At 43.4% G+C, this 25,606-nt stretch overlaps 2 protein-coding genes and 1 long non-coding RNA gene across 4 annotated transcripts in view; 2 read left to right on the forward strand and 1 right to left on the reverse strand.

The window, feature by feature from the left end:
* CPA4 (carboxypeptidase A4) overlaps positions 1-4,449 on the forward strand; it is a 30,183-nt gene extending 25,734 nt beyond the window's left edge. The window contains exon 11 of the mRNA XM_017875065.1: positions 3,656-4,449. Coding sequence (XP_017730554.1) covers positions 3,656-3,843 — 188 coding nt within the window. The 3' untranslated portion in view covers positions 3,844-4,449. The remainder of the gene's footprint in view (positions 1-3,655) is intronic.
* LOC108531567 (uncharacterized) lies at positions 732-25,488 on the reverse strand. Its single transcript, XR_001886207.1, has 5 exons — positions 25,256-25,488; positions 12,504-12,626; positions 5,469-5,694; positions 1,789-1,906; positions 732-1,685 (listed from the first exon to the last, which is right to left on the reverse strand). It is a non-coding gene; the product is annotated as an uncharacterized LOC108531567 (long non-coding RNA).
* Positions 3,880-25,606, forward strand: part of CPA5 (carboxypeptidase A5) — a 48,025-nt gene continuing 26,298 nt past the window's right edge. Inside the window, exon 1 of one of the 2 annotated variants that reach the window (XM_017875063.1) lies at positions 3,880-3,928. The gene's annotated coding sequence lies outside the window, so the exon portion shown is untranslated. Of the gene's footprint in view, positions 3,929-21,045; positions 21,195-25,606 lie in introns of those variants that run through there. The other variant, XM_017875060.1, reaches the window with a different exon arrangement.

Here is a 25,606-nt window from a genome sequence, read left to right on the forward strand (position 1 = left end):
TGGTGTGTGCTACATACACAGTCAATGTTTGCCCTTTCAAGTGCTGGACCTTTTCCTAGATCACCATTTTAGAGGAAAATAATTCTAAAATGGATTTTACACTCTTCTGCCTTCTAAAACAGAGCATGGAGAAGAGATTTAAGCCCCTTTCTTCATGGTTAAGTGGACTTCTCCACCCCAGTTCATATATGCTAAAGGCCTACTCTGCCATCTTGGACTGCTTGGACCTTCTGCTCAATGGTCCCAGCCTGTTTTGCTTTTTTAATTCCAGTGTTTGCTTTGTAGAGTTTTATGTCTCCTTTCTCCTGCCAGAGTGTCAGCAGTAGCTTGTATTGCTTCAGGCCAACAGCCTCTAGCAACCCTTTCCCCTCCTCTTCACTGCTTCTGCTCCAGGAAGGGCTGGGAAACAAGTTCTTTGGGTTCATCTGACTCATGGATAAGGCAGTTCCATGTACTTTTTGTAGTTCATAAGCATGGTGATTGGGTTTTCACGCTCATGTGTGACATATGCCTTCCTCCAATCTTGTTACAATGTTAGTGCATTACCCATCTGACGTGGGGGAAGAAAGGGTGTTCATGACAGCATTGTCTATAGTCACAAAAGACATGTATAGGGGCCAAGGGAAAACTTCCCCTTTGCCTTCTGAAGGTTCGTTGAAAAATCAACTGACCAAAGGCAGATTGATAGGAGAAAAGGCATAAAAAATTTTATTTTAGTGTGCATGGCACAGGGGAATCGCAAGACAATGATTACCCAATAACCCAATGGGGCACAGAAGCCTGTACACCCTTTTTCATACAGGAGGGAGGAGATGTATGGACTGGAGAGGTGGGAGGCAGACATTACAGGAAGGTGAGGGGCAGAGCTGCACAGGAACAAAGGTTGTCTTATTAAGCAGATAAAGTCCTCCAGGCAATCTCTTGGAGCTGCCCTCAGAAGAATAGATGAAGTCTGTCTGGGTGTGGTGATGATTCACAGTCTCATCTCTTCTGGTGGTTTATTTTTCTTGGTTATTTGATGAGACCTCTAGGGAGGCTGTTTAAGACAATTGCATTTTTTTGGAAAGACACTCAGTCAGATGAGGAAATTTCCAAAGACAGAGACAGTCCCTCCCTGTGCTTGGTAGTGGGGCAGGTATGAGGAATAAGAAGTTAGAGGGACCTTGATTTGGAGTCGGCTTCTGAGGGCTCTCAGCATGTCAAAACATCAGTTTTTGGGGTACCACTTTCTGAGCCCCAACCCTTGTAAGTGTCTAAAATGTCCGTATAGAGAATGCAGGATAAATACCATTTGGTGCGTTCACGCAATGCAGCACTACACAGTCCTTAAGCGAATGAGGTAGATCTATGTGTGCTAAAAGGGAACACTCATCAATTGTTAATTGAAAAATACAGTGTGCAGAACAGCGTTAATAGCATGTTCCCCTTTTTTTTTTAAAGAGTAGGTAGACTTTGAGCAGGAACCCAAATAAAGTGAAGTTTACAAAGTTTGTCATTTTGACTGCTCGGCAGAAGCCTTTTTGCCTCCTTCCTGAATCTCAAATGTGTTCTCAAATACTTGCACTTGCCATATAAGTAACTTCTAGAAACTTCTGGTACCATTGCTTTTCATTCAGTATTTTCTCGAGGTAGAGAAAGGCTCCCTCCACACAGAGAGGGAGCATGGCGTCTCACTGGAAGCATCCCTAGAAAAATCACAAATGCTATTCAGGAATCACACAGCTCTCAGGAACCACAGAAAAGCCAAAATACCCGTATTTCCAGGTAGCAGGCTTGTTTTTTACTCACTGGTTGAGGAGAGCCTGGGCTTTATTATCAGATGGACCTGGGTTTAGATTGCAGCTCCGCCATTTTCCATCTGTACTTCCTTAGGTGAATTATCCATTCTGAGCTTGGATTTCCTCATCTGTAAAACAAGGACAATAAAACCTACTTCACTGAGTTTTTAAAGATTAGGAGATCATAAATGTGAAGTGTCTGATATAATGCCTGGCTCATGATAGATGCTCAACAAATGGTAGCTGCTATTGACGTCGTTTTATTATTTAATGTCATCCAGGCCAGGCGTGGGATTCACACCTTTAATCCCAGCACCTTGGGAGGCTGAGGTGGGATGATCACTTGAGTCCAGGAGTTTGAGACCAGCTTGGGCAACATAGTAAGACCCCATCTCTACAAATAGATAAATTTGTATCTATTTACATACACTATGCAGGCATAGTGGTATGTGCCTGCAGTCCCAGCTACTTGGGAGACTGAGGTGGGAGGATCACTTGAGCCTAGGAGGTCAAGGCTGCAATAAGCTGTGATTATGCCACTGCACTCCAGCCTGGGTGACAGAGTGAGACTTTGTCTCAAAAAGAAAAAAGAAAATAATTATCTATATTTTGCACTCTTAGGCAATTTCTGAGCTAGTAGAGTTTGGGAAGAAGCAGAAAAATGGGCCTCTTGCCTTTCATAAGCCTTTTGGTGAAGGGAAGTCCCAAGGTCTGTGCTGCCTTCTCTGTATCCATTCTCTTTTGTAATGTTAAAAAAAAAAAAAATCCTAAAACTTAGCAGCTTAAAACAATCAACATACTTTTTCTTACAGTTTCTGTAGGGCAGGAATTCAGTGGTTTGGCTAGATGGCTCTGGCTCAGGATCCTTTATGAGGCTGCAGTCAAGATGCCTTCCAGGGTCACAGTCAACCCTAAGACTTGTGTATTAGTCTGTTTTCACACTGCTGATAAAGACATACCTGGGACTGGGTAATTTATAAAGGAAAAGAGGTTTAATGAACTTGCAGTTCCACGTGGCTGGTGAGGCCTCACAATCATGGCAGAAGGCAAAAGGCATGTCTTACATGGCAGCAGGCAAAGAGCAAATGAGAACCAAGCAAAAGAGGTTTCCCCTTATAAAACCATCAGATCTCATGAGACTTATTCACTACCACGAGAACAGTATGGGGGAACCACCCCCATGATTCAGTTATCTCCCACTGGGTCCCTCCCGCAATGCATGAGAATTATGGGAGCTACAATTCAAGATGAGATTTGGGTAGGGACACAGCCAAACCATATCAGCTTGCATTTTTCATTCACTACTTCAGTTCCTCACTACCATGAACCTCTGTAGAGGCCTGCTTGAATGTCCTTACAAAACCAAATGACAACTGGCTTATCCAGAGTGAGTAATCCAAGAGACAGCAAGGCAGAAGCCACAGTGTCTTTTATGACCTGGCCTTGAAAGTCACACGGCTTCATTTCTGCAGCATCCTGTCAGTTACACTGGTGAGGTCAGCCCTATTTAATGTAGGAGGGAGCTGCACAGAGACTTGACTTCTAGGATCCAAGTATCATTAGAGCTACCTTGGAGGCTGCCTGCTATACTCTCCCTCTATAGAGATTGGTTTTGAGGGACCAACAGGACGGACACAGTAAGTTAGTAATAAGGCGGGAGTAAGGGTTTCAGATCTCTTGGTTTGAGACCAGTGTGCACCTCAGGCCAGTGCAGGATGGTCTGAGACATAGGGATCAGGCTGATGATTTGGACTGATGACTTGAGGATCAAACTCTGGATTCCTGAAGGAACCCCAGGCAGGCAGAGTTCTTGGCCCTTTCCCATCTAACCCAGGAGGGAACTGGGCTTCAAGAGTGTTTTGTCCTCCAACTTACAGATCCAGCTAGTGGGAGCAGCATCGACTGGGCGTATGATAATGGCATCAAATTTGCATTCACATTTGAGTTGAGAGATACCGGGACCTATGGCTTCCTCCTGCCAGCTAACCAGATCATCCCCACTGCGGAGGAGACCTGGCTGGGGCTGACGACCATCATGGAGCACGTGCGGGACAACCTTTACTAGGCGACGGCCCCGCTCTGTCTGCATTTATTTGTACCCACACGTGCACCCACTGAGGCCACTGTTAAAGGAGGCCATTCCTTCCTGTGTGAGTCAGAGCCCTCTGGGTTTGTAGAGCACACAGGCCTGCCCCTTTCCAGCCAGCTCCCTGGAGTCTTGTGTCCTGGCGGTGTCCCTGCAAGGAGTGGTTCTGCCAGCCTGCTCAATTTTGGTCCCGCTGTTTTTGATGAGCCTTTTGTCTGTCTCTCCTTCCACCCTGCTGGCTGGGCAGCTGCACTTAGCATCACCCCTTCCTGGGCGGCATGTCTCTCTCTACCTCATTTTTAGAACCAAAGAAAATCTGAGATCATTCTCTAGCCTCATCCACATCTAGCCAAGCCAATGACCTTGCTCTGGTGGCACTGTGGGAGACACCGCTTGTCTTCAGATGGGTCTCAAAGATGACATAGAATTTCCTTTAATTTCTCTCAGTCTTCCTGGAAAATATTTTCCTTTGAGCAGCAAATCTCATAGGGGTATCAGTGAAGGTCTCTTCCCTCCCTCCTGTCCTTTTTTTTTTTTTTGAGATAGAGTTTTGCTCTTGTTGCCCAGGCTGGAGTGCAATGGCTCAATCTTGGCTCACCGCAACCTCTGCCTCCTGGGATCAAGCAATTCTACCTCAGCCTCCCGAGTAGCTGGGATTACAGGCGCATGCTACCATGCCCGGTTAATTTTGTATTTTTAGTAGAGACAGGATTTCTCCATGTTGGTCAGGCTGGTCTCAAACTCCCGACCTCAGGTGATCTGCCTGCCTCAGCCTCCCAAAGTGCTGGGATTACAGGCATGAGCCGCGGCACTGGGCCCCTCCCCTCCTTTTTTAGGCCTGAATACAAAGTAGAAGTTCACTTCCCTTCACTGCACTGAGAATTTCTACATACTACAGTTCTTACCCCTCTCCTCCCTTTGTTATTCAGTGTGACCAGGATGGCGGGAGGGGATCTGTGTCACTGTAGGTACTGCTCACCCAGGAAGGCTGGGTGAAGTGACCATCTAAATTGCAGGATGGTGAGATTATCCCCATCTGTCCTAATGGGCTCACCTCCTCTTTGCCTTTTGAACTCACTTCAAAGATCTAGGCCTCATCTTACAGGTCCTAAATCACTCCTCCGGCCTGGATAATGTCACCGCCCTGGCACATTTCCGTTTGTACTGTGGTGTATCCTGTGTTTCCTTGTCCTGGTTTGTGTGTGTGTGTGTCTGTCTATTTTGTATCCTGGACCGCGAGTCCCTAAGTAGAGCAAGAACTCATCAGCCAGCTGCCTCTTGTTTCATTTCACCTCAGCACGCACCATCTGTCCTTTAGTTGTTGTTTTGTTTTTGTTTTTTCGCTTTTTCCAAACATTTCTGTAAATCTTAATCTCCTCCCTAGGATTTGTACAGCATCTGGTGTGTGCTTATAAGCCAATAAATATTCAATGTGAGTTTCATGATCATCTCCATTCGTTGCCTTCACCTGAATGGAACCAAGCCATGGTTTTGAATATGCAGCTCTTTATAATGTCAGAAGTCGACTTTAATCCCTGTCTATATTGCGTGACACGTAAGAAGTCCTCCTTTATCAGGCCAAGGGGCCTCCAGGGCAATGTTACCTTGGTGATTTCACTGTGGTCCTGGGTCTAGTTCTTAGCTTTTCAGCTCAAAAGCTTGATAGTCTCAGTGTCCATGTTGATTAAACTAGGGTATGCTGACTCACGCCTATAGACCTCAGATGAGGCAGATGATAAAATCAGAATGCGAATTTATTAATTTACATCGTGGCATGTAACTGTTGAGTGGGTTGGATCCTCACGTCGGCCTGAGCAGTACATTCTTTCCCTGTAGGCAAGATACATGGGAAGCCAAATTATAATCAGAAGGTTGCTTAGTGAGCGGGCGTCAGAGCAAGGAAAGTTAATTAAAGTCTATGATTAGAATTTTTAACAGCACCTAGCTCTAATAGCATAATATATCCAGCTCTGTAGCCAGAGCACACCTGCCAGTCAGCCAGCTGGTCACTTGTGCTGGCTGGTTAGGGCTGCCTCAGACAGGGCCGTGCCTTGGCGAGCATAACCAAGCTTGCCTCTATGGCTGGCCTGTAACCTGGGCCTAATTGTGGTCACTCCCCTCAGATTGAGATTATCCTTCAGATTCCTTAAGGGAAAGATTAATTTTAAAATTTTATTATTATGTCTTTCTATAGAGAGATGGGGCCTTGCTATGTTGCCCAGGCTGGTCTTGAACTCCAGGTCTCAAGCAATCCTCCTACCTTGGCCTCCCAAAGTGCTGGGATTACAGGTGTAAGCCACCACACCCAGCCAAGGGAAAGATTGCTTAAACAAGACATAAATGTCAGATACCAAAATGAAATTAAGAGCTTTTGTTCATTAAAAGATACTATAGAAAGGGAGAAAACAAGTTAAAGGCCAAGAGAGGATGTTCACCATATTCCTAATACACACAACAGACAAAGAATGCATGAAGAACTTCAACAAATCAATAAAGAAAGCACAGATAAGCCGATAGAAAAATGCGCCAAATTGACCAAGCATTTTGCATAAGAGGAAGCACAGTTCGTGCAAGGTGGTGCATGCCTGTAATCTCAACACTCTGGGAGGCCGAGGTGGGAAGATTGCCTGAGCCCAGGAGTTAGAGACCAACCTGGGCAACAAAGTGAGACCCTTGTTTCAACAAAAATGAAAACAAAATAAAAATAAAAAATTAGTTGGGTGTAGTGAAAGCACCTATAATCTCACTACTCAGGAAGCTGAGGTGGAAGGATCATTTGAGCCCAGGAGTTTGAGACCAGCTTCAGCAACATAGTAAGAAGCCGCCCCCAATGTCTCTATAAGAAAAGGAAAAAGATTATCTGGGTGTGGTGGCATGCACCTGTAGTCCCAGCTACTTGGGAGGCTGAGGTGGGAGGGTTGCTTGAGCCCAGACTGCACTTCAGCCTTGGTGACAGAGCAAGACCCTGTCTCCAAAAAAAAAAAAAGAATAAGAAGCAGATATATCTGATCAACATATAAAAGGATGATTAGTGATTGAGGACATGCAAATCAAAACTACAATGGGATGCTGTTTTATACTCATTCAATTTACAAAAATCAAAAAGTTGGAGAGGATGTGAGTGGCAGGGTCTCATACCTTATTGGTGGGCAGCTGAATTAGTAAAACTACTTTACAAAACAGTTTGACATTATCTTCTCAAGTTTACACCTTATGATCCAGCTATTCCACCCTAGGCATGACCTCAAGAAATTCTTGCAATTGTACAAGAGGAGACATACGAGAATGTTCATAGCAACATTGTTCACAATCGTAAAAACCAAAAAATAACTCAGAAAACCATCAGTGGGAGAATGGGTGAAAAGGTGTGGTACATTCACATACTGAGATATTATTATACAATAGTCAAAACAAAATTTAGTATGATTTCCTTTATAGAAAGATCCAAACACCTGAAAAAAAAATATGCATACTTTTAAAGAAGATATACAAATTTTGATGAAACTATATAAAAAGAGAAGCAAGCCATAGTGGACATGTCCAGACCCCACTTCCTGGCTGAATGCACAGATCCCAGCGGCTGTTAAGTATTGGCTGCCAATGTTCAGGGCTACGTCCCTCTCTAGAGAATTGCTCTTGGCCAAATGGGGGTTGCCTCACGCAGGAGGCTGCGCACCTGACTTTTCTTTTACCATCCTCCCAAATGTCCACCCATGACAGACTGGCTCAGGAGTACACATAGCTAGCTCTTTGCTTCAAGGTGAGAGCAACACTTTGTCACAACAAATGTTCCCGAGCTCCCATTGGGTTGGGCTAGAGCTCCAGACGATTTCAGGCAAGTCATCCTTGCTTAGTCTTTTTTTTCCTGCCCCACCTGTTTCCTTCACTTGCCTCCTGAGACCACTCCCCTTCATATCACTTGCATAAGAATCTCCATCTCGGGTTCTGCTTCTAGAGAGACTAAGACCACAGGAAATGAAGAACCTGGGATTCCTGAATGATGATTCCTTCAAATGGAGAGAGGTGAAGGATGAGAGAGAGACAGGGTCCTGTGGTTAGAGGATGAACCTTAGCTTTTGTTTTAGATACTGTTTTTTTCAGGTGTTTATTACGTGTTTTTTTTTTTTTTTTTTTTTTTGAAGTAGAGATAAGGGTCTCCCTATGTAGCTTAGGTCGGTCTTGAACTCTTGGCCTCAAGTAATTCTCCTGCCTTGGCCTCCCAAAGTGCTGGGATTACAGGTGTGAGCCACTGCACTCAGCCTATTATATGATTTTTTAAAAAACCTAATTAAGTAGCTAAATAAATAATTAAAAGAGGACCATGCGGCTGGGTGCGGTGACTCACGGCTATAATCCCAGCACTTTGGGAAGCCGAGGCGGGCAGATCACAAGGTCAGGAGATCGAGACCATCTTTCCTAACACAGTTAAACCCTGTCTCTACTAAAAAAATACAAAAAAAAATTAGCCAGGCGTGGTGGCAGGCGCCTGTAGTCCCAGCTACTCAGGAGGCTGAGGCAGGAGAATGGCGTGAACCCAGGAGGCAGAGCTTGCAGTGAGCGGACATCATGCCACTGCACTCCAGCCTGGGTGACACAGCGAGACTCTGTCTCAAAAAAAAAAGGAGGACCATGCATAGATCAGTGAAGGGTGTGCCACTAACCATGGGTTGTAATTAATCTATTTCTATGGACTTGAAAAACAATTTTAAAAATGTTTATAAAGATACTAATTTTAAACGAAAATTGTACTATTCAACATGCATTTATTGAGTACCTACTATGTGCCAGAGATAGTTTTTTTTTCTTTTTTTAGAGGCAGGGTCTGGCTCTGTCACCACGGCTGGAGTCCAGTGGGGCAATCATAGCTCACTGTAGCCTCAAACTCCTGGGCTGCAGTAATCCTCCCACCTCAGCCTCCCAAAATGCTGGGATTACAGGCACGAGCCACGACACCTGGCTCTTGAGACAGTGTTATTATTTTATTATTGCAAACAAGAAGACAAAATCTGTTATTGCATGAAATTTCACTGTAGTTGGAAGTACTCAAGTAAAATACTCAAGTAACTAAATTAAGAAGTTAATTTGGGTGAGGAGAGCTGCTATAAATAAAACAGACTGCTGTCAGGAGAGTGATGGGTGGTAGAGGAGCCTGTCTAGATTTGGAAAGCTAGGAAAGATAGTAATATAAACTATTCTTAACTTTATTCTTTGTATTCTTTGTTTACTTCCCCAAAACATGTGAAAAAGGTGGGCTAGATTTTTTATTTTGAGACAGGATCTCTCCTCTGTCACTTAGACTGGAATGCGGTGGCACAACCACAGCTCACTGCAGCCTTGACTTCCTAGGCTCGAGCAATTCTCTTACTCAGCCTCCGGAGTAGCTAGGCTAATTAAGAAAAAAAAATCGTTTGTAGAGATGGGGTCTTTCTATGTTGCCCAGACTGGTCTGAAACTCCTGGGCTCAAGTGATCCTCCTGCCTTGGCCTCCAGAAGTGCTGGAATTATAGGTATAAGCCACCATGCCTGGTAGCGACTTACATTTCTGAAGCACATTTAAGTTTGAAAGGCTTTCATACCTCATCAAATCAGTCTGTAGGAAATTTTCCACCAGTAAGACATCAATGAGGATAGAAAAAGTATAATCTATCAATAATGAGGAAAAATGTCTTGAGTTCTCTTTTTTGCAGTACTGGGAAGGAGGGGTTTCTCCTAGCCACCACCAGGTCTTGCACCCAATTCTCTTGGGGACCAAAAGAAGATCTTTGTGAAGTAGCTGACAGAATGAGGGATATCTTTGGGATTAGCTGTTGTCCAATTGACACCAGAGCCCTTCATTGGACTGCAGGCCCCTGGAGGCAGGGAGCAGACCATAGCCACTTCTGTATTCTGGGTCACAGGTGGTGGAAAGCCATGGAATGGACCAACTTTTTCACCAACCCGTATGACTTTGGCCCATGAGATAACCTCTGGGCTCCTCAGTTTCTCATCTTTAAAAGAATACCGACAGTGTCTGCAATGACTTATCAAGAGAATTAACTAAGCGAATATTAAAGCATTCAGTTATTTACCTGGCAGTAGAAGCTCTTGGTTTGTGTTAGAATTATTGTCAGCTGGCACACGTTTACCTATGCAACAGACCTGCACGTTCTGCACATGTATCCTGGAACTTAAAGTGAAATTAAAAAAAAAAAGATAAAAAATAAAAGAATTATTCTCAGCTGGGCCTAGCGGTTCACACCTGTAAGCCCAGCATTTGGGGAGGCCAAGGTGGGCAGTCTGCTTGAGCCCAGGAGTTTGAGACCAGCCTGAGCGAAAGGGCAAGACCCTGTTTCTACAAAAAAATACAAACATTAGCCAGGTGTGGTGGCTATAGTCCCAGCTACCTGAGAGGCTGAAATGGGAAGATGGCTTGAGCTCAGGAGGTTGAGGCTGCAGTGAGCCATGATCAAACCACTGTACTCCAGCCTGGGTGACAGAGTGAGACCCTGTCTCAAAAACAAACAAGCAAGCAAACAAAAAAGAATTATTCTCACTGAGTGGTGGAAATTCATTTATAAATTAGGTCTTCAGCATTTTCCCTAAAGTGAGAGACTTATTTGCTTCAGATTGTTCATGAAATGTAATAACAAAGATCTCAACAGATCACAGAAAATACTAGCTGGATGTTAAGTAATTTTTATTATTATTTGGGTTTGGAAATATTGGGGTTCTTTCTCTGGGATTTTTCCCAGGTTCTATAGATACCGAGTTTCCTTTATGAGATTAAGACAAAGGATCACTGCCTGAAACCTTCGCAGGTCCAGCTTCCAAACACAACCATGTCAAACATAGGGGGTCACTGGGTTTTACAGGTCTTGGAAAGGCCCTCTTGTAAATCGGTTTTGGGTGATGTTGAGGGCATGTTTCAACTCTGGAATGTCCTATGTAGATTGCGCTTCTTTTATGTTACTATAGAAAGACTCATTATGCAGAATCATTTTTATCATTATCATCATCATCCTTATCTTTCTGGTTGATGAATTCTGGAATTTTGCCAACCCAGGCAGCTTGTAAAATAAATTCTCTCTGCTATTTGTACTGAGCCTTAAATCACGAACACCAGCTGTTTCTTGTATTTGAAGTAAAGCTTCAGGTATATTGGGGGCATCCAGGGAGCACAGGCGTTTTTCTCTTCTCTAGAACACACAGGTTCTGTGGTTCAGCTGGGCAGTTTGCTCCTTTAGTGCAGAAAGTGAATCTCATGCTTGTTTGTATCTCCTACAAGGCTTAGCTCAGCAGCTAGTAAATATTTGTTGATATGATTTGCTGCAGGACAGCAGGGTAACAGTTGCAGAAGCCATGCTCTCAACAAGTCAGGGCAACAGGAAAAAAGTACTTTTTCCAACCAATATGATTAGTGGAAGTTTGGAAAATATATTGGAATGTATGTCCCTACGTTCTAGGAGAGACAGAGCATAAATTAAATATTCAGAGATAAGAAAGGCTTGGTATTGGTTAAATTGCTTGCAGCTTTATAGTGATTTATAGTTTTAAAGTGCTTTATAGCTATTGGATAATTAAATTATCACAATTACCCGGTGATAGATGCAGGCTGGGTATTATCATCCTTATTTAACTGTTGAGGCAGTTGAAGTGTTGAAGAGGCAAAGGGACATGCCCAGACTTAAGGCGATGGAAATGGCGAAGCAGATTGTCAGGAGCGGCTCTACAGATTGTTGCTAAGGTAGCAAAAGGGCAGGAGATGCTTTGCTGACTTTGGTTTTGAATTTGAATGCCTTTAAAATACACATAGCTCCTGCAGTCCCTCTGGTCTCACACTTTTGTATTTTATGCCTGGCTCCTGAAACCTTTTAGTTTTCAGTTGTGCACTGATGAGAGGGAATGTAGAGAACAAAAGCCAGGTCTCCCTCGCCGGTTGAGGGGCATCCTGCTGTTCCTATAGGCTTTCCCACTATGGGTCTGGGCTCCGGATTGCCATCAGGAGAGTTATGGCTAATATTTTAATGCAAAACATCTGGAATGGGCTGAAGACTATTTCCAACCTTTAGGGACTTTATGCCTTTTTTATTTTTTTTGAGACAGCGTCTCACTCTGTCGCCAGGATGGAGTGCAATGACGTGATCTTGGCTCACTGCAACCTCTGCCTCCCCGGTTCAAGCGATTCTCCTGCCTCAGCCTCCCGAGTAGCTGGGACTACAGGTGCCCACCACCATGCCCGGCTAATTTCTGTATTTTTAGTAGAGATGGGGTTAGCCCATCCTGTGTTAGCCAGGATGCTCTTGATCTCTTGACCTCATGATCTGCCCGCCTTGGCCTCCCAAAGTGTTGGGATTACAGATGTGAGCCACCGCATCCAGCCAAGGGACTTTATGTCTTTTCATAGGGATTCATGGCCGGTAGAATCACCTATCCCCATCTTTGTTAGCCTCTCACATCCTTGGATGACAAAATGTTCACTTCTCTCAACAAGCAAATAGATGTATTCTGTTTGAGTATTTAAGCAATTCTGCCTAGCTTTACCATTAACCTCGGCTTTGGGCTTATAAGCCCTTCATGGGCAGAGCCAAGGTCTTAGTCATTGAGAATCCTCAGCACCTAAACACACAATGGTGCATCATAAAGAGGTATTGAATGAGTACCTGCAGCGGGACCAAGTCCACATCGGATCCCAAAGAAGCCGGGGATATTCTTTCTGCTTAGCTCACCGGCTGCAGCAATCTTCCTCCCTCCGCTCTGAGTACCTCGCCATGGCATTGTTCTTTCTGATGGATGTGAGACACACAGAGGTCAGGAAAAGCAAAGACCTCCTGTTCCCATTTCAGCAAATCTGTATTAGAAAACTCAGAGACACCAGGCTCGGTGGGAAAGGATAACGTGTCTCCTCACTATGAAGTTGTATTTCTTTTTTCTTTTCTTTTCTTTTTTGAGACGGAGTCTCGCTCTGTCGCCCAGGCTGGAGGGCAGGGGCGTGATCTGGGCTCACTGCAAGCTCCACCTCCCGGGTTCACGCCATTCTCCTGCCTCAGCCTCCCGAGTAGCTGGGACCACAGGTGCCCGCCACCACGCCCAACTAATTTTGTTTTTGTATTTTTAGTAGAGATGGGGTTTCGCTGTGTTAGCCAGGTTGGTCTTGATCTCCTGACCTCGTGATCTGCCCACCTCGGCCTCCCAAAGTGCTGGGATTACAAGCGTGAGCCACAGCGCCCGGCTGTGAAGTGGTATTTCTAAAATGCTTCCAGAGGCAGCTGGCGAGTGGACAGGTATTAACTTAGTTAAAGAGACATTAAAGAAGGAGGCACTAGATCTTCCTCCCTCCCTCCTGCCCCAGGGCCACCAATACAATCAATATTTAACAGACATGTCTCTGTATGTCCTTATGGGCTCTCTGGAACCTGACTCCTATCTAGGAGTCTTCTGTTTACTCTAGAAAACAAATGAAAGATACGTGTAGCCAGAAAGAGACTCACTCAAGCTGGAAAATGGACATTTTGCTGGGCCGGGGAAGGCCTGTGCATGAGCAGTGCTGGGCCTGGAAGAGGGTATTTCCTTCCCTCTTGCTGCCAGCACTGCAAAGAGATGGGAAGGCCCAGACGCCAGCTCTGCTGTCGTGGAGGCCAACCGGACCATAACCTTTGGAAATTAAATCAGGAGATTGGGAGGAGGATGGCCAGAGCTGTTTCCCTTACTCCCAACAGAAGAAATAGAAACAACATTGGTCAGTGTTCTTCTGGGTCACTCATACCGGAAAGGGCTTTTACTCCAGCAATACTATGATTTTACTTTTTATTTCTCTGATACTTGGATCCAAATACTCTTCACCAACAGCTACCATTGATATTGAGCAATGTAAGGCTCAGAGGGAAGTTGTTCCTTAGGACTTGACGGCCCTGTGTTCTAAATCTTTGTTTTCAACATCCTGAAGCATCTCTCAAATTTCTCATGATCTCAATGCCTAGGGTATTTCTGTGGTCCTGGGAAAGGACAGGCCTTCCTCGTTTTTTTTTTTTTTTTTTTAAATTTATTATTATTATACTTTAAGTTCTAGGGTACATGTGCACAACGTGCAGATTTGTTACATATGTATACATGTGGGCCTTACTGTTACTGCAAGAATCATCTTCCAGAGTCAGGCTACCTTCTCCTTCCCTACATGATACATTCCTGAACATATCCACACCTCTATCTATCTATCTATCTATCTATCTATCTATCTATCTATCAATCAATCATCCATCTATCATCTATCTATATGTATGTATATCTATATAAAGCCTTAAGGATGCAAGCTTAGCAGTAGACACAGATTATAATGAGAAGTCTGTTTCCAGTGAGCCAAAATCCTGCTGCTCAAATGGAATGATAATTTCAGGCAAAACCAGGGAGCTTGTCAGAAACGGAATCTCTGGCCCTCCTCTAGATCTTCTTGCATCAGAGTCTGCATTGAATATAATTCCAGGTAATTCACATGCACAGCAAAGCTTGGGAAGCACTGAGGTAAAAAACATATTATTAATTATATCTCACCTCATCAACTTTTAGACAGGTGGTCTCCACCTTGGCTATAATTAAAATTAAATTATAATCACACAGGGGCTTTTAAAAACTACTGACGCTTGGAGCTTTACCCCAGACCAATGGAAACAGAATCTCTGGGCATCGGTTTTATAAAAATCCATCCAGGTGGTGCTAATGGACTGCCAAGGTTGAGCACAACCGTTTTCAACTCTATTTCTGGCACCATTTTCCCAGTGTTTTTTACATCTGTTGAGAGACAGTTCTCCTTGGGCCTTTTATATTTCTGCATATCTAGATAATTCCAGATGATCTTTTCAAGAATGTTAGAAGAACAAACAACCTTGAAAGATAGACAATATCTCCCTCTGGAGTGAAGGACAGATTTCTTTACTGTCCATTATAATAAAAGTAATGTTCCTTCTAGAGCAAAGGGCAGTTAGGCTCACTGCCTATTATAAAAGATTTGGGGACTTCCGGCTTTAGTGCTGACATATAAAGAACTTGGAAACTCTTTCAACAAGAAATAAGCTGAATATGCTGAAAGTTAATGGCTTTTCTCAGACCTATCAGAGAACTGAACTCCCAAGGCACCTGCCACCCCCAAATCTGGAGAGACAGGCCAACCTTCTGCTCCAGGTACACAGCTGTGATCTGTGTACCTAGAGCAGAAACTGTTAAAGCCATAAGCTGGTAAAAACACTTACATGGTAATTTTGATGCAATTGGAGGCTGAGTGTGAACCTGCTTGAGATTGAGAAACTCCCGGGGGCCTGTAGCCTTAGGGGCTCCCCCGATATGTTTGTGGATCTTACCTCTAGGAACTCCACCAGGTTCTCGTAATGAAGAACCAAGAAAAAATCTCTGGTGTTGCTGGCAGGGTGGAGGAAAGGTAACCATTTTGAAATGCCCAGAGTGTTCTTCATGACAAAGGCCTACTCTGCTAGGAGAAGACTTTACCAGAGCCTTATCTACTTGGGGGAAGGGAAATTATCCAAATCCAGTCCCCTGCGATATTCCTATCTCACCCAAGAGAGGGGGGAAAAAACTAAGAAACACTTGTGAAAGTCACAGCCCAGAGACCTGCTCATCTCATAATCATAAGATGATAGAACATTTTTCTCCCCTCACATCCTACCACCACACCAAGAGGTATAATGAAACTGGATTAAAGCTGAAAGAACTGGAAGATGCTGACTTTCTCAGAGGAGGAGTACTTAGGGAAACCAAAAGACAGCTGGGGAGACAAAACCAAAGACCCCTGAGGAATTGGAAGCCTCTGGCACCAATAACTACAGAAAACATTAAGCACAACCCAACTCCTAGCCAGACTAATACAAAATCTCACACTGAAAGCCTATTTACCTCAGTTTCTATTAGTCAATATATCATGTCCAGCTTTCAAAACAAATTTACAAGGTATATTAAAAGGCAAAACAAAACCCAAAACCAAAATCAAAAACATTGTCTGTAGCTGGGTGTGGTGGCACGTGTCTATAGTCCCAGCTACTCAGCAGGCTGCTGGGGAGGATCACTTGAGCCCAAGAGTTCGAGGCTGCAGTGAGCTATGATAGTACCATTGCGCTCCAGCCTGGGCAACAGAACAAGACTTTGTCTCTGGAGAAACAAAACAAAACAAAGCAAAAGCTATCTGAAGAGAAAAAGAAACCAAACTCAAACATGATACAGATTCTGGAATTATCACACAGGGAATTAAAAATAACAATGATTAGAGCTGAGTGTGGTGGTTCATGCCCAAGTTCCAGCTACTTGGGAGGCTGAGGCAGGAAGATTGCTTGAGCCCAGGAGTTTGAGTCCAGTCTGGGCAACATAGTGAGACCCTGTCTCTAGAAAAAAAGTAAAATAAATAAAAATAAAATAACAATGATTAATGTGTTAAGTGTTCTAAGGGAAAAGACAGACGGGTAATGTAAGCAGCAGAAAGACGGAAACTCTAAGAAAGAATTAAAGGAAAGTGTTATAAATCAGAAACACTGTAACAGAAACAAAGAATGCCTTTGATGGGCTCATTATTGGTAAACCAGAGACAGCCAAGGAAAGCATCAGTGAAGCTGAAGGGGGGAAGAAAACACTTCGCATATTGAAATGCAAAAGAGAAAGGATGAAAAAACCCAGAACAGAACACCCAAGAACTGGAGGACAATTTCAAAAGGTATAATGTACACATAATCAGAATGCCAGAAGGAGAAGAGAGAACAGAGCCAAATAAATATTTGAAGTAATATGTTTGAGAATTTTCCAAAATTAATAGATACCAAACACATATCTATGAAGTTCAGAGAAAACCAAGAAAGATAAATACCAAGAAACTATACCTAGGCATAACATAATTAAACTGAAAAAAAAAAATAATTGAAGTCTTGAAAGAGCCGGAGGGAACACTTTACCACTTTACCAATAGAGAACAAGAATAAAAACCACAGCAGACTTCTGGTCAGAAACTATGCAAGCAAGCAGAAAGTGAAGTGAGGCTGGGCGCGGTGGTTCACGCCTGTAAGCCCAGCACTTTGGGAGGCCGAGGCGGGATGATCACCTGAGGTCAGGGATCTGAGACCAGCCTGGCCAATATGCCGAAACCCCGTCTCTACCAAAAACACAAAAATTAGCTGGGCGTGGTGGTACACGGCTGTAATCCCAGCTACTCAGGAGGCTGAGGCAGGAGAATCGCTTGAACCCAGGAGGTGGAGGTTGCAGTGAGCCAAGATGGTGCCACTGCACCGCTGCACCCCAGCCTGGGTGTCAGAGCAAGACTCTGCTTAAAAAAAAAAAAAAAAAAGAGAAAGAAAAAGAGTGAAGGATAAATATTTTCGCAGACAAATACTAAGGGAATTCATCACCAGCCTATCTGCTCTACAGGAAATGTTAAAAGAACCATTTCAGTGAGTAGGAAAATAGTATAAGTCAGAAATTCAGATCAACATACAGAAAGGGAAGGAGCAGGAATAAATGAAAGTAAAATAACTTATTTTTCTTATTCTTAATTTATCTAAAATATAACTATTTGTTTAAAGCAATAATAGTAGCAATGTATTGTGTGATTATAACATATGGATAAGTGAAATAAATTTCAGCAATGTCATAAGGGGCAGGAGAAAAAAACTGGGAATACTTTGTTACGAGGTACCTGCTCTACATGTGAAGTAGTCTAGTGTTATTTGAAAGTGAACTTTGGCCCGGGGGGTGGTGGCTCATGCCTATAATCCCAACACTTTGGGAGAATGAGGTGGGAGGGATCACCTCAGGTCGGGAGTTCTTACACCAGCCTGACCAACATGGAGAAACCCCGTCTCTACTAAAATATACAAAATTAGCTGGGTGTGGTGGCACATGCAATCCCAGCTACCCTGGACGCTGAGGCAGGAGAATCGCTTGAACCCGGGAGGTGGAGGTTACAGTGAGCTGAGATAGCGGCATTGCACTCCAGCCTGGGCAACAAGAGCGAAACCCTGTCTCAAAAACAAAACAAAACAAAACAAAACAGTGGGGGGGGGGGGGGGGGGAATTGAATCAAAACACTGGCTGAAATTTTTGCCCCGATTTCCCAGCAGACATGAGGTTACAAAGGCAGAATGTCCCGCTCACAGTGGTTGCTCAGCAAACAGCCTTTTGCTTCCTAATACACAGCTTTCAAGGACTGTTAAATTCTGCAACATCTATCACCATGAATTTCAATAAATTTCACTTTTAAAAATCAGATTTTGCCACCCAGAAATATGTGAAAGAAGAGGTACTTATAGAAACAAAAGCATGGTGGTGGCAAGTTTACAAAATAAATTGATGTAAGAACTCTAGGCAGAATTCTTCAGATTTTTTCATCCTGCACCCCTATAATTTTTAAAAAATCTAGCTTGTCACACCCAACATATGTAACTATGTATTTATACATTCTGTACAAATGCCACTGTACTCATATTATATATTTTGTAAAACATAAAATTAAGATAAAAGAATGAGATAAAATATAGCTTATAAGTCTTAATAGCTCCTTCCTTTATCCCCTGGTAGGAATGAATGCCTCACTCTGGAAAGCACTGCATTTCATTGAAAATGCTTCTAATTCTTGACTCTGGTTTACCTTGAGCTCTCTAATAGATCTGAATAATCTCATAAACGAATGCCTGCCTCTTCAGGTAGACCAGGTAGGCAAACTATGGCCCGCAGATCAAATCTAGCCTCCATAGCCTTCAAGCTAAAATGGTTTTTACATTTTTAAACGTAAAAAAGACTCTTTAGGCTGGGCACAGTCGCTCATGCCTGTAACCCCAACACTTTGGGAGGCTGAGGTGGGAGATCCCTTGAGCCCAGGAGTTCAAGACTGGCCTGGACAATGCAGCAAGACCCCGTCTCTATGATTTTTTTTTTTTTTTTTTTTGAGATGGAGTCTTGCTCTGTCACCCAGGCTGGAGTGCAGTGGTGTGATCTCACTCACTGCAAGCTCTGCCTCCCAGGTTCATGCCATTCTTCTGCCTCAGCCTCCCGAGTAGTTGGGACTACAGGCGCCCACCACCACGTCTGGCTAATTTTTTGTATATTTAGTAGAGACGGGGTTTCACCATGTTAGCCAGGATGGTCTCGATCTCCTGACCTCGTGATCTGCCAGCCTTCGCCTCCCTAAGTGCTGGGATTACAGGCATGAGCCACCATGCCCAGCATTTTTTTTTTTTTTTAATTAAAGGAAAAAACAGACTCTTTAGTGAGAACAGTTGCTCTATCTTACCTTCCGGACCCCAAAGACTGAAATACTTATTTTTTGGCCCTTTCCGGAAAAAGTTTGCTGGACCCTGGGCAGGGAAAGCATGTGGGTCACCTTTACCTTTCCTCTAAATGGTGAGGCCTTGGAAAGCTCCACACAGGGCTGTCCAGGTGGCTCTCCAGGCCCAAGGGGCTGGCCTTGGCTGCAGCTGCATCCCTTCCTTGGCCTGTAGGCTACCAACCCACTCTCTCGCTGGGAGCAGGCCCTCAGCCTGTGCTCTTGGGCACCTCATGGTGGTCATTAGCTAAGTCCCAGATGACCAGACACTAGGCACCCACCCAGGGAACCCCCAGCCCCAGCCCACTTCCTCACAGTATCTCTGAGGAGTTTGGCAAGTGACATGTCCTGGCCAGCCATTCCATAGCTCTTACTGCCCTGTGACTGGTAGGGGGTCTGGCCTCTATCCAGAAACCCAGCTGGCAGGGAAGGAGTAGGTGTAGTGTGGTTGAGAGGAAGCCAACTGGGTGCCTGGATGGAGGCAGCCATGTGGCGGAGGGTTGCCCAATAGTCTATCATCAACTTCTGGGCATATATCTGGGCAGGAACATATGTCCTGGGGGAGAGGGAGGCAAGACCTTGGTGTTGGAGGCCTGCATTTGAAGATGACACCAAGGGAGGTAGGTCCCTGGTTGTGGGTGGTGAGAGTGAGGTCCAGTAACTAAACATGGGGAGCAGCTCAGAGCAAAGGTTTAGGAGCTCTGGGCTGACAGAGGCAGAGCTGAGTGGAGCAGGCAAAGGTGAAGGTCCTGGATGCGAAGGTTTGTTCCCTAAGCTTTGGGGAGTCATTGGAATGAATGAGTGAATCAACAAATCAGTCAACAAATAGGTCCTGGGCAGTGGCCTGGCTATGCCAAGAGTTCCTGGGATGATGCAAATGAATATGACACAGCCCCAGCCCACGAAGACTTTGTTTTGTGTTTGCAGATGCCTGTAAAGAATTAGAATCTATGGTGTGTGATGGAGGCAAGAGTCATGATTAGCTAAACTGGGGAGATGTGGTCAGTAGGCTCGGGTTCCCTGCGGTGGGTGGCCCCAGACTGGGATTTTGCATGAGAAAGTAAATTTTGAACCTCTAATCCAGAGCAGCATTAACCTACCTTTTAGGCGTTTCATTGTTTTCTTGGATTTTTAATATTTCATTTCCTGAAAGCACCTGCTTGGCATATTTCTGAAAGGTGGGATAAGGCTGTTTTTTTGTTAATTAAATCGCATTTTGACTGCACTAGGGGAGCTTTCATTTTAAGAAACAGTGGCAACTCTTCTCGATAATCAAAGAATCCTTTTAGAAAGGGAATGATGATGATCCTGCTGTTCTTTTTTTAAAGATTACACTCGATGTATTTATTTTCCTGAAACACCCAACGGGGACTTTTGGAGACTAAAACATAATTTAGTTTGGAAGTTTTGTTTGCGGATATTGGAGCACCTCACTCGATCTCTGGAGACCCCCAGGTGGTCCCCAGCCAGACATGGGAATTAATGCCTTTAACGAGGACGGGTTTCAGGGCTAGAATCAAATTTCCTGCAGTCCCCCCATCACGGTTTGTCGAGTTAACTCCTTCACGTCTTACCTAACTCAGCTCAAATGCTACTGTTTGGCTGGGTGTTTTTAGTTTTAATTTTGTGTATGTGATAAAATATACTTAACATAAAATGTACCATTTTGTTTTTAAGTGTAGAGTTCAGTGGCATTAAGTATACCTACACTGCTATGCAACCATCACCATCATCCATCTCCAGGACTTTTTCCTCTTCCTGAACTGACACTATATCCTCATTAAATAACTTCCCATTTGCCCATTGGCAACCACCATTCTGCTTGCTGTGTCTATGAGCTGGACTACTCTAGGTATTAAATGCCACTTTTACAACTTCTCTTTAATTTAAAGGATTACTCAGCACGTCGTATGAAGAGTCGGAGTTCTACAAGACTTGTTATAAAAAGCAGCAGAGTCCTGCTCCTCGCTTTCTTCCCTGGTCTTGCTCTCTGGCAATAACCACATTGAGTTCTTCTAGCCTTGATGCTCAACATTCATAAGACTAGGTAAAGTGCTTACATTGCTACTTCTTGACTTTTCAGTTTTGGGCATTTTTGATTGATTCTCACTATAAAAAGTAAATTAACTTCCCTGTATTTCCTTTAAAATATGTTTTTTTTTTTTTTTTTTTTTTTTTTGAGATGGAGTCTTGCTCTGTTGCCCTGGCTGGAGTGCAGTGGCGCAATCTCGGCTCACCGCAAGCTCCACCTCCCGGGTTCATGCCATTCTCTTGCCTCAGCATCCCACAAAGCTGCGACTATAGGCGCCCGCCACCATGCCCGGCTAATTTTTTGTGTTTTTAGTAGAGACAGGGTTTCACCATGTTAGCCAGGATGGTCTCGATCTCCTGACCTCGTGATCTGCCAACCTCTGCCTCCCAAAGTGCTAGGATTACAGGTGTGAGCCACCGCGCCCGGCCTAAAATATGTTTTATTGTGAAGTATATCATATGTACAAGATCCTGTATAAAACTTCAGTAGCTGTTAAAAATAAAATTAACAGCCGGGCACAGTGGATCACACCTGTAATCCTAGCACTTTGGGAGGTCAAGGCGGGTGGATCACCCGAGGTCAGGAGTTTGAGACCAGCCTGGCCAACATGGTGAAACCCCATCTCTATTAAAAATACAAAATTAGCCGGGTGTGGTGGCAGGTGCCTGTAATCCCAGCTACTGGGAGGCTGAGGCAGGAGAATCACTTGAACTTGGGAGGCAGAGGTTGCAGTGAGCCAAGATCACACCACTGCACTCCAGCCTGGGCAACAGAGTGAGATTCTGTCTCAAAAAAAAAAAATTAAATTAACACTCTTACCCTATCATTCAGCTTAAGAACAAGAATGCAACATTATTCGAGTAGCCTGCACATGCCCCTCAAATGTACTCCCTTTCCTTTCCTTTTCTAGACAAAACCACTAATCATGCTAATAATTTTCTTTCCTTTCCTTGTAATTACTGCATATGGGCATATTCCTAAACAATATGCTGTTTTGTGGATGTATGTAAATGGAAACACAGTGTGTTCTGACTTGCTTCTTTCGTTCAACATTACGTTTTTTGAGGTTCAACCATGTGGATGCATGGCGCTGTAGTTGACTCCTTTTCTCTGCTCTTTGTATTCCGTTGTATGACATCTCCATTTATTCAGCTAATCTTGTACGTATGTTCTGGTGACATGTGCAAGAGTTTCTCTCTTTTTTTTTTTTTGAGACAGGGTCTCACTCTGTCATCCAGGCTGGAGTACAGCGGTGTGATCACAGCTCACTGCAGCCTCTACCTCCCAGGTGCAGGCCATCCTCCCACCTCAGCCTCCCAAGTAGCTGGGACCACAGGCGCACACCATCACACCTGGATGATTTTAACTTTTGTAGAGATGCGGTCTCACTCTGTCACCCAGGTTGGAGCACAATGGCGTGATGACATTGAGTTTTCTTATTTAAGAATAGAGTATACTGTTAGATTTGTTTGGAATGTTAGCATTTTCCAATAGTTTTATAATTGTCTCCAGGAAGCATGGAGGCCAAAGCAACTCCATCTTGAATGCTAATCTGCCATGTTGACTTCTGGTTGCCCCCAGATCGGGGAAGGCCTCAGGATTTCCAGTTTGTCTGTTGTTCCTTGTGTGGAGTATGTGCTTGCCGTGAATTCTGCCCTGGGGTTGGTACAGCCTTGATGCTATCACCCTTCAACTGTCCTACAAATCCCTTCAGAGTTATCCTGTCCCTGTGGTGTATGGGCCATGGGTCTCGGGGGTAGCGGTGCAGGAATCACCAGCTTGTCTCACCAACACCTGATACACAGACATGACTTCTGCTTCTAAGTCCCTATTAAACGTTTCTTTCTAAAAAACAGATTTGTCGGCCTCTTTCTTGGACCTCTCAGCTTCTTAAGACTTTGGGGGCAGGTTTGCATATACCTGTTTACTTCAGAACAGAGAGGATTGCACATTGCTTGTTAGAATTATTCCTGATTTTTTTTTTTTTAAGAAGGGGTGTCCCGAGTAGCTGAGACCACAGGTGCATGCCACCATGTCTGACTAACTTATTTCTATTTTTTGTAGGGACAGGGTCTCCCTATGTTGCCCGGGCTGGTCTTGAGCTCCTGTCCTCAAGTGATCTTCCCTCCTTGGCCTCCCAAAATGTTGGGATTACAGGCATGAGCCACTGCACCTGGCTATATGCTTTCTTTTATTAGTATTTACCTGGAATATCTTTTTTCCATCCTTGACTTTGAGTCTCTCTTTGTTCTTATGTTTTAAGAGTGCCTCTTGTGAAACCATATAGCTAGTATTTTTTTATTTTTTATTTTTTTTGAGGCAGTCTTGCTCTGTCGTCCAGGCTGGAGTACCGTGGCATGATCTTGGCTCACTGCAACCTCTGCCTCCTGGGTTCAAGCAATTCTCCCACCTCAGCCTCCTGAGTAGCTGGGATTACTCCCACACCATGCCTAGCTAATGTTTGTATTTTTAGTAGAGACTGGGTTTCACCATGTTGGCCAGGCTGGTTTTGAACTTCTGACCTCAGGTGATCCACCCACCTTGGCCTCCTAAAGTGCTGGGATTGCAGGCCTGAGGCACCACGCCTGGCCATATAGCCAGTATTTTAAATAAATCATATTGGTCGTTTTTGTCCTTTATTGAAGAGTTAAATCCATTTACATTTAGTATTATTATTAGGCAAGTTTCTTCTTTTTATGCCCTTTCAATTTGTTCTACTTTGTTTTTTTCTAGGCTCTGGAGTATCTTTATGTTCTACTTTTAAAATTCCTTTTGTAAATCTTTTTTCCTCATCTTTTTCTGGTTTATGTGTCCTCCTTCATCTCTTTTTATCTTTATCCTTTCTGCCTGTTTGAAAGTTGTGTGCACTGGGCCTATTCTTCTAGTTGTTGCTCTAGCTGTTTGAACACGCATATTTACCAAAATCTAAAAAATTGTCAATATCTCTCCGTTCTCCCAACAATTCCAGGACCTTAAGACACTTTAACTCTGACTGACCTGCTTGCAGATAACGTACTATTCTTGTCCAGGACTTAAAACTTTGCTGTTAGATGATGCTGGGAAAAATGTTTCCTGAGATTTCATAACCACAAGTAAGCTCCCCAACGTGAGTCTGTGGTTTAAGTTTATGCTAACTATGCAGTCCAAAAAATTCCTTAAATTATTTAATTTAGAGTGGTCTCAGGTTGGTAGTGTCCCCAGCAACTTACAGAAGTAAATGCAAATCTTCTCTGGAAGAACCCACCTTCAACCCAGGCCTCAAGGGATTCTCACAGATAAATGTTCAAGGAAAATGATTGGTTCACAGATACGTGGCATGAAAGAAAATGCACCATGAGTGAGAACCAGCAGAAAGAATACACAGCAGAAATAGACTTAAAATATCTAGGAATTGTAATTATCTGACACAGAATATAAAATATCTGTCTTATACATTTAAAGAAATAATCAATAAATTCTAAAATAGATAAGAAATTCAAGTCATTTGGGCTTAAATAAAAAAGAAAAAACAAATAGAACTTCCAAAAATAAGAAATGAATATCATATTGTGTTGACTATAAAACGGGATTGATTTTATAAGATGCACCATAATTTTATGTGCCATCAACAATAATGCCGATTGTCATTGCAAGATGCCACCAATTGTAAGATGTATCCTGATTTTAGCAGTGTTAAAAACGTGAAAAAAAAAAAGGTTGCAGAATCAATGAACCTTAGCAATTGAAATGTAAAACTTCACAGATCAATTAAATTGCAGATTAAACTCAGCCAGTGAAAAAATCAGGTAATTGGAATAAAGACACAAATATTTTTACAGATAAATTGTCCAGAATGTAGCCCAGAGAGACCACACAATGGAAATATAGCAGAATGGTTATGAGTCTTGGGGGCTAGAATGAGAAGGTCTAACATCTATCCAGTCAAAAGTTTCAGATGAAGGTAATAGAGAGGAGAAGAGGCAATGTTTAAAAATATAATGGCTGAGAAATTTGGAAAATAATGGAAAGCGAGTGACACTCAGATAGAGGAATTCAAATGATTCTCAAGCAAGACAAAACAAACAAAATTTCCATACCTGGACATATGATGGTGCATCTGAAGAATATATGATAATAAAACTGTGGACCATCAAAAGCCAAGAGAAGATCTTCAAAGAAACCAGGAACAAAGAGAGGTCACCTTCCGAAGAACAGTGAGTCAACAACTGATTACCTTTTAGCAGCAAAAATGGAATCAGAAGACTGTGGGATAATATTTTCAATGTGTTGAAAGGAAAACAGTAATCAGCTTAGAATTTCTATCCCAAAAAACCCTTTCAAGAATGAGAGCAAAATAATTTTTTCTTTCTTTCTTTCTTTTTCTTTCTTTCTTTCTTTCTTTCTTTCTTTCTTTCTTTCTTTCTTTCTTTCTTTCTTTCTTTCTTTCT

This window comes from Rhinopithecus bieti, unplaced genomic scaffold (assembly GCF_001698545.2).
Source record: "Rhinopithecus bieti isolate Rb0 unplaced genomic scaffold, ASM169854v2 scaffold_8783, whole genome shotgun sequence".
Lineage (NCBI taxonomy): Eukaryota > Metazoa > Chordata > Mammalia > Primates > Cercopithecidae > Rhinopithecus > Rhinopithecus bieti.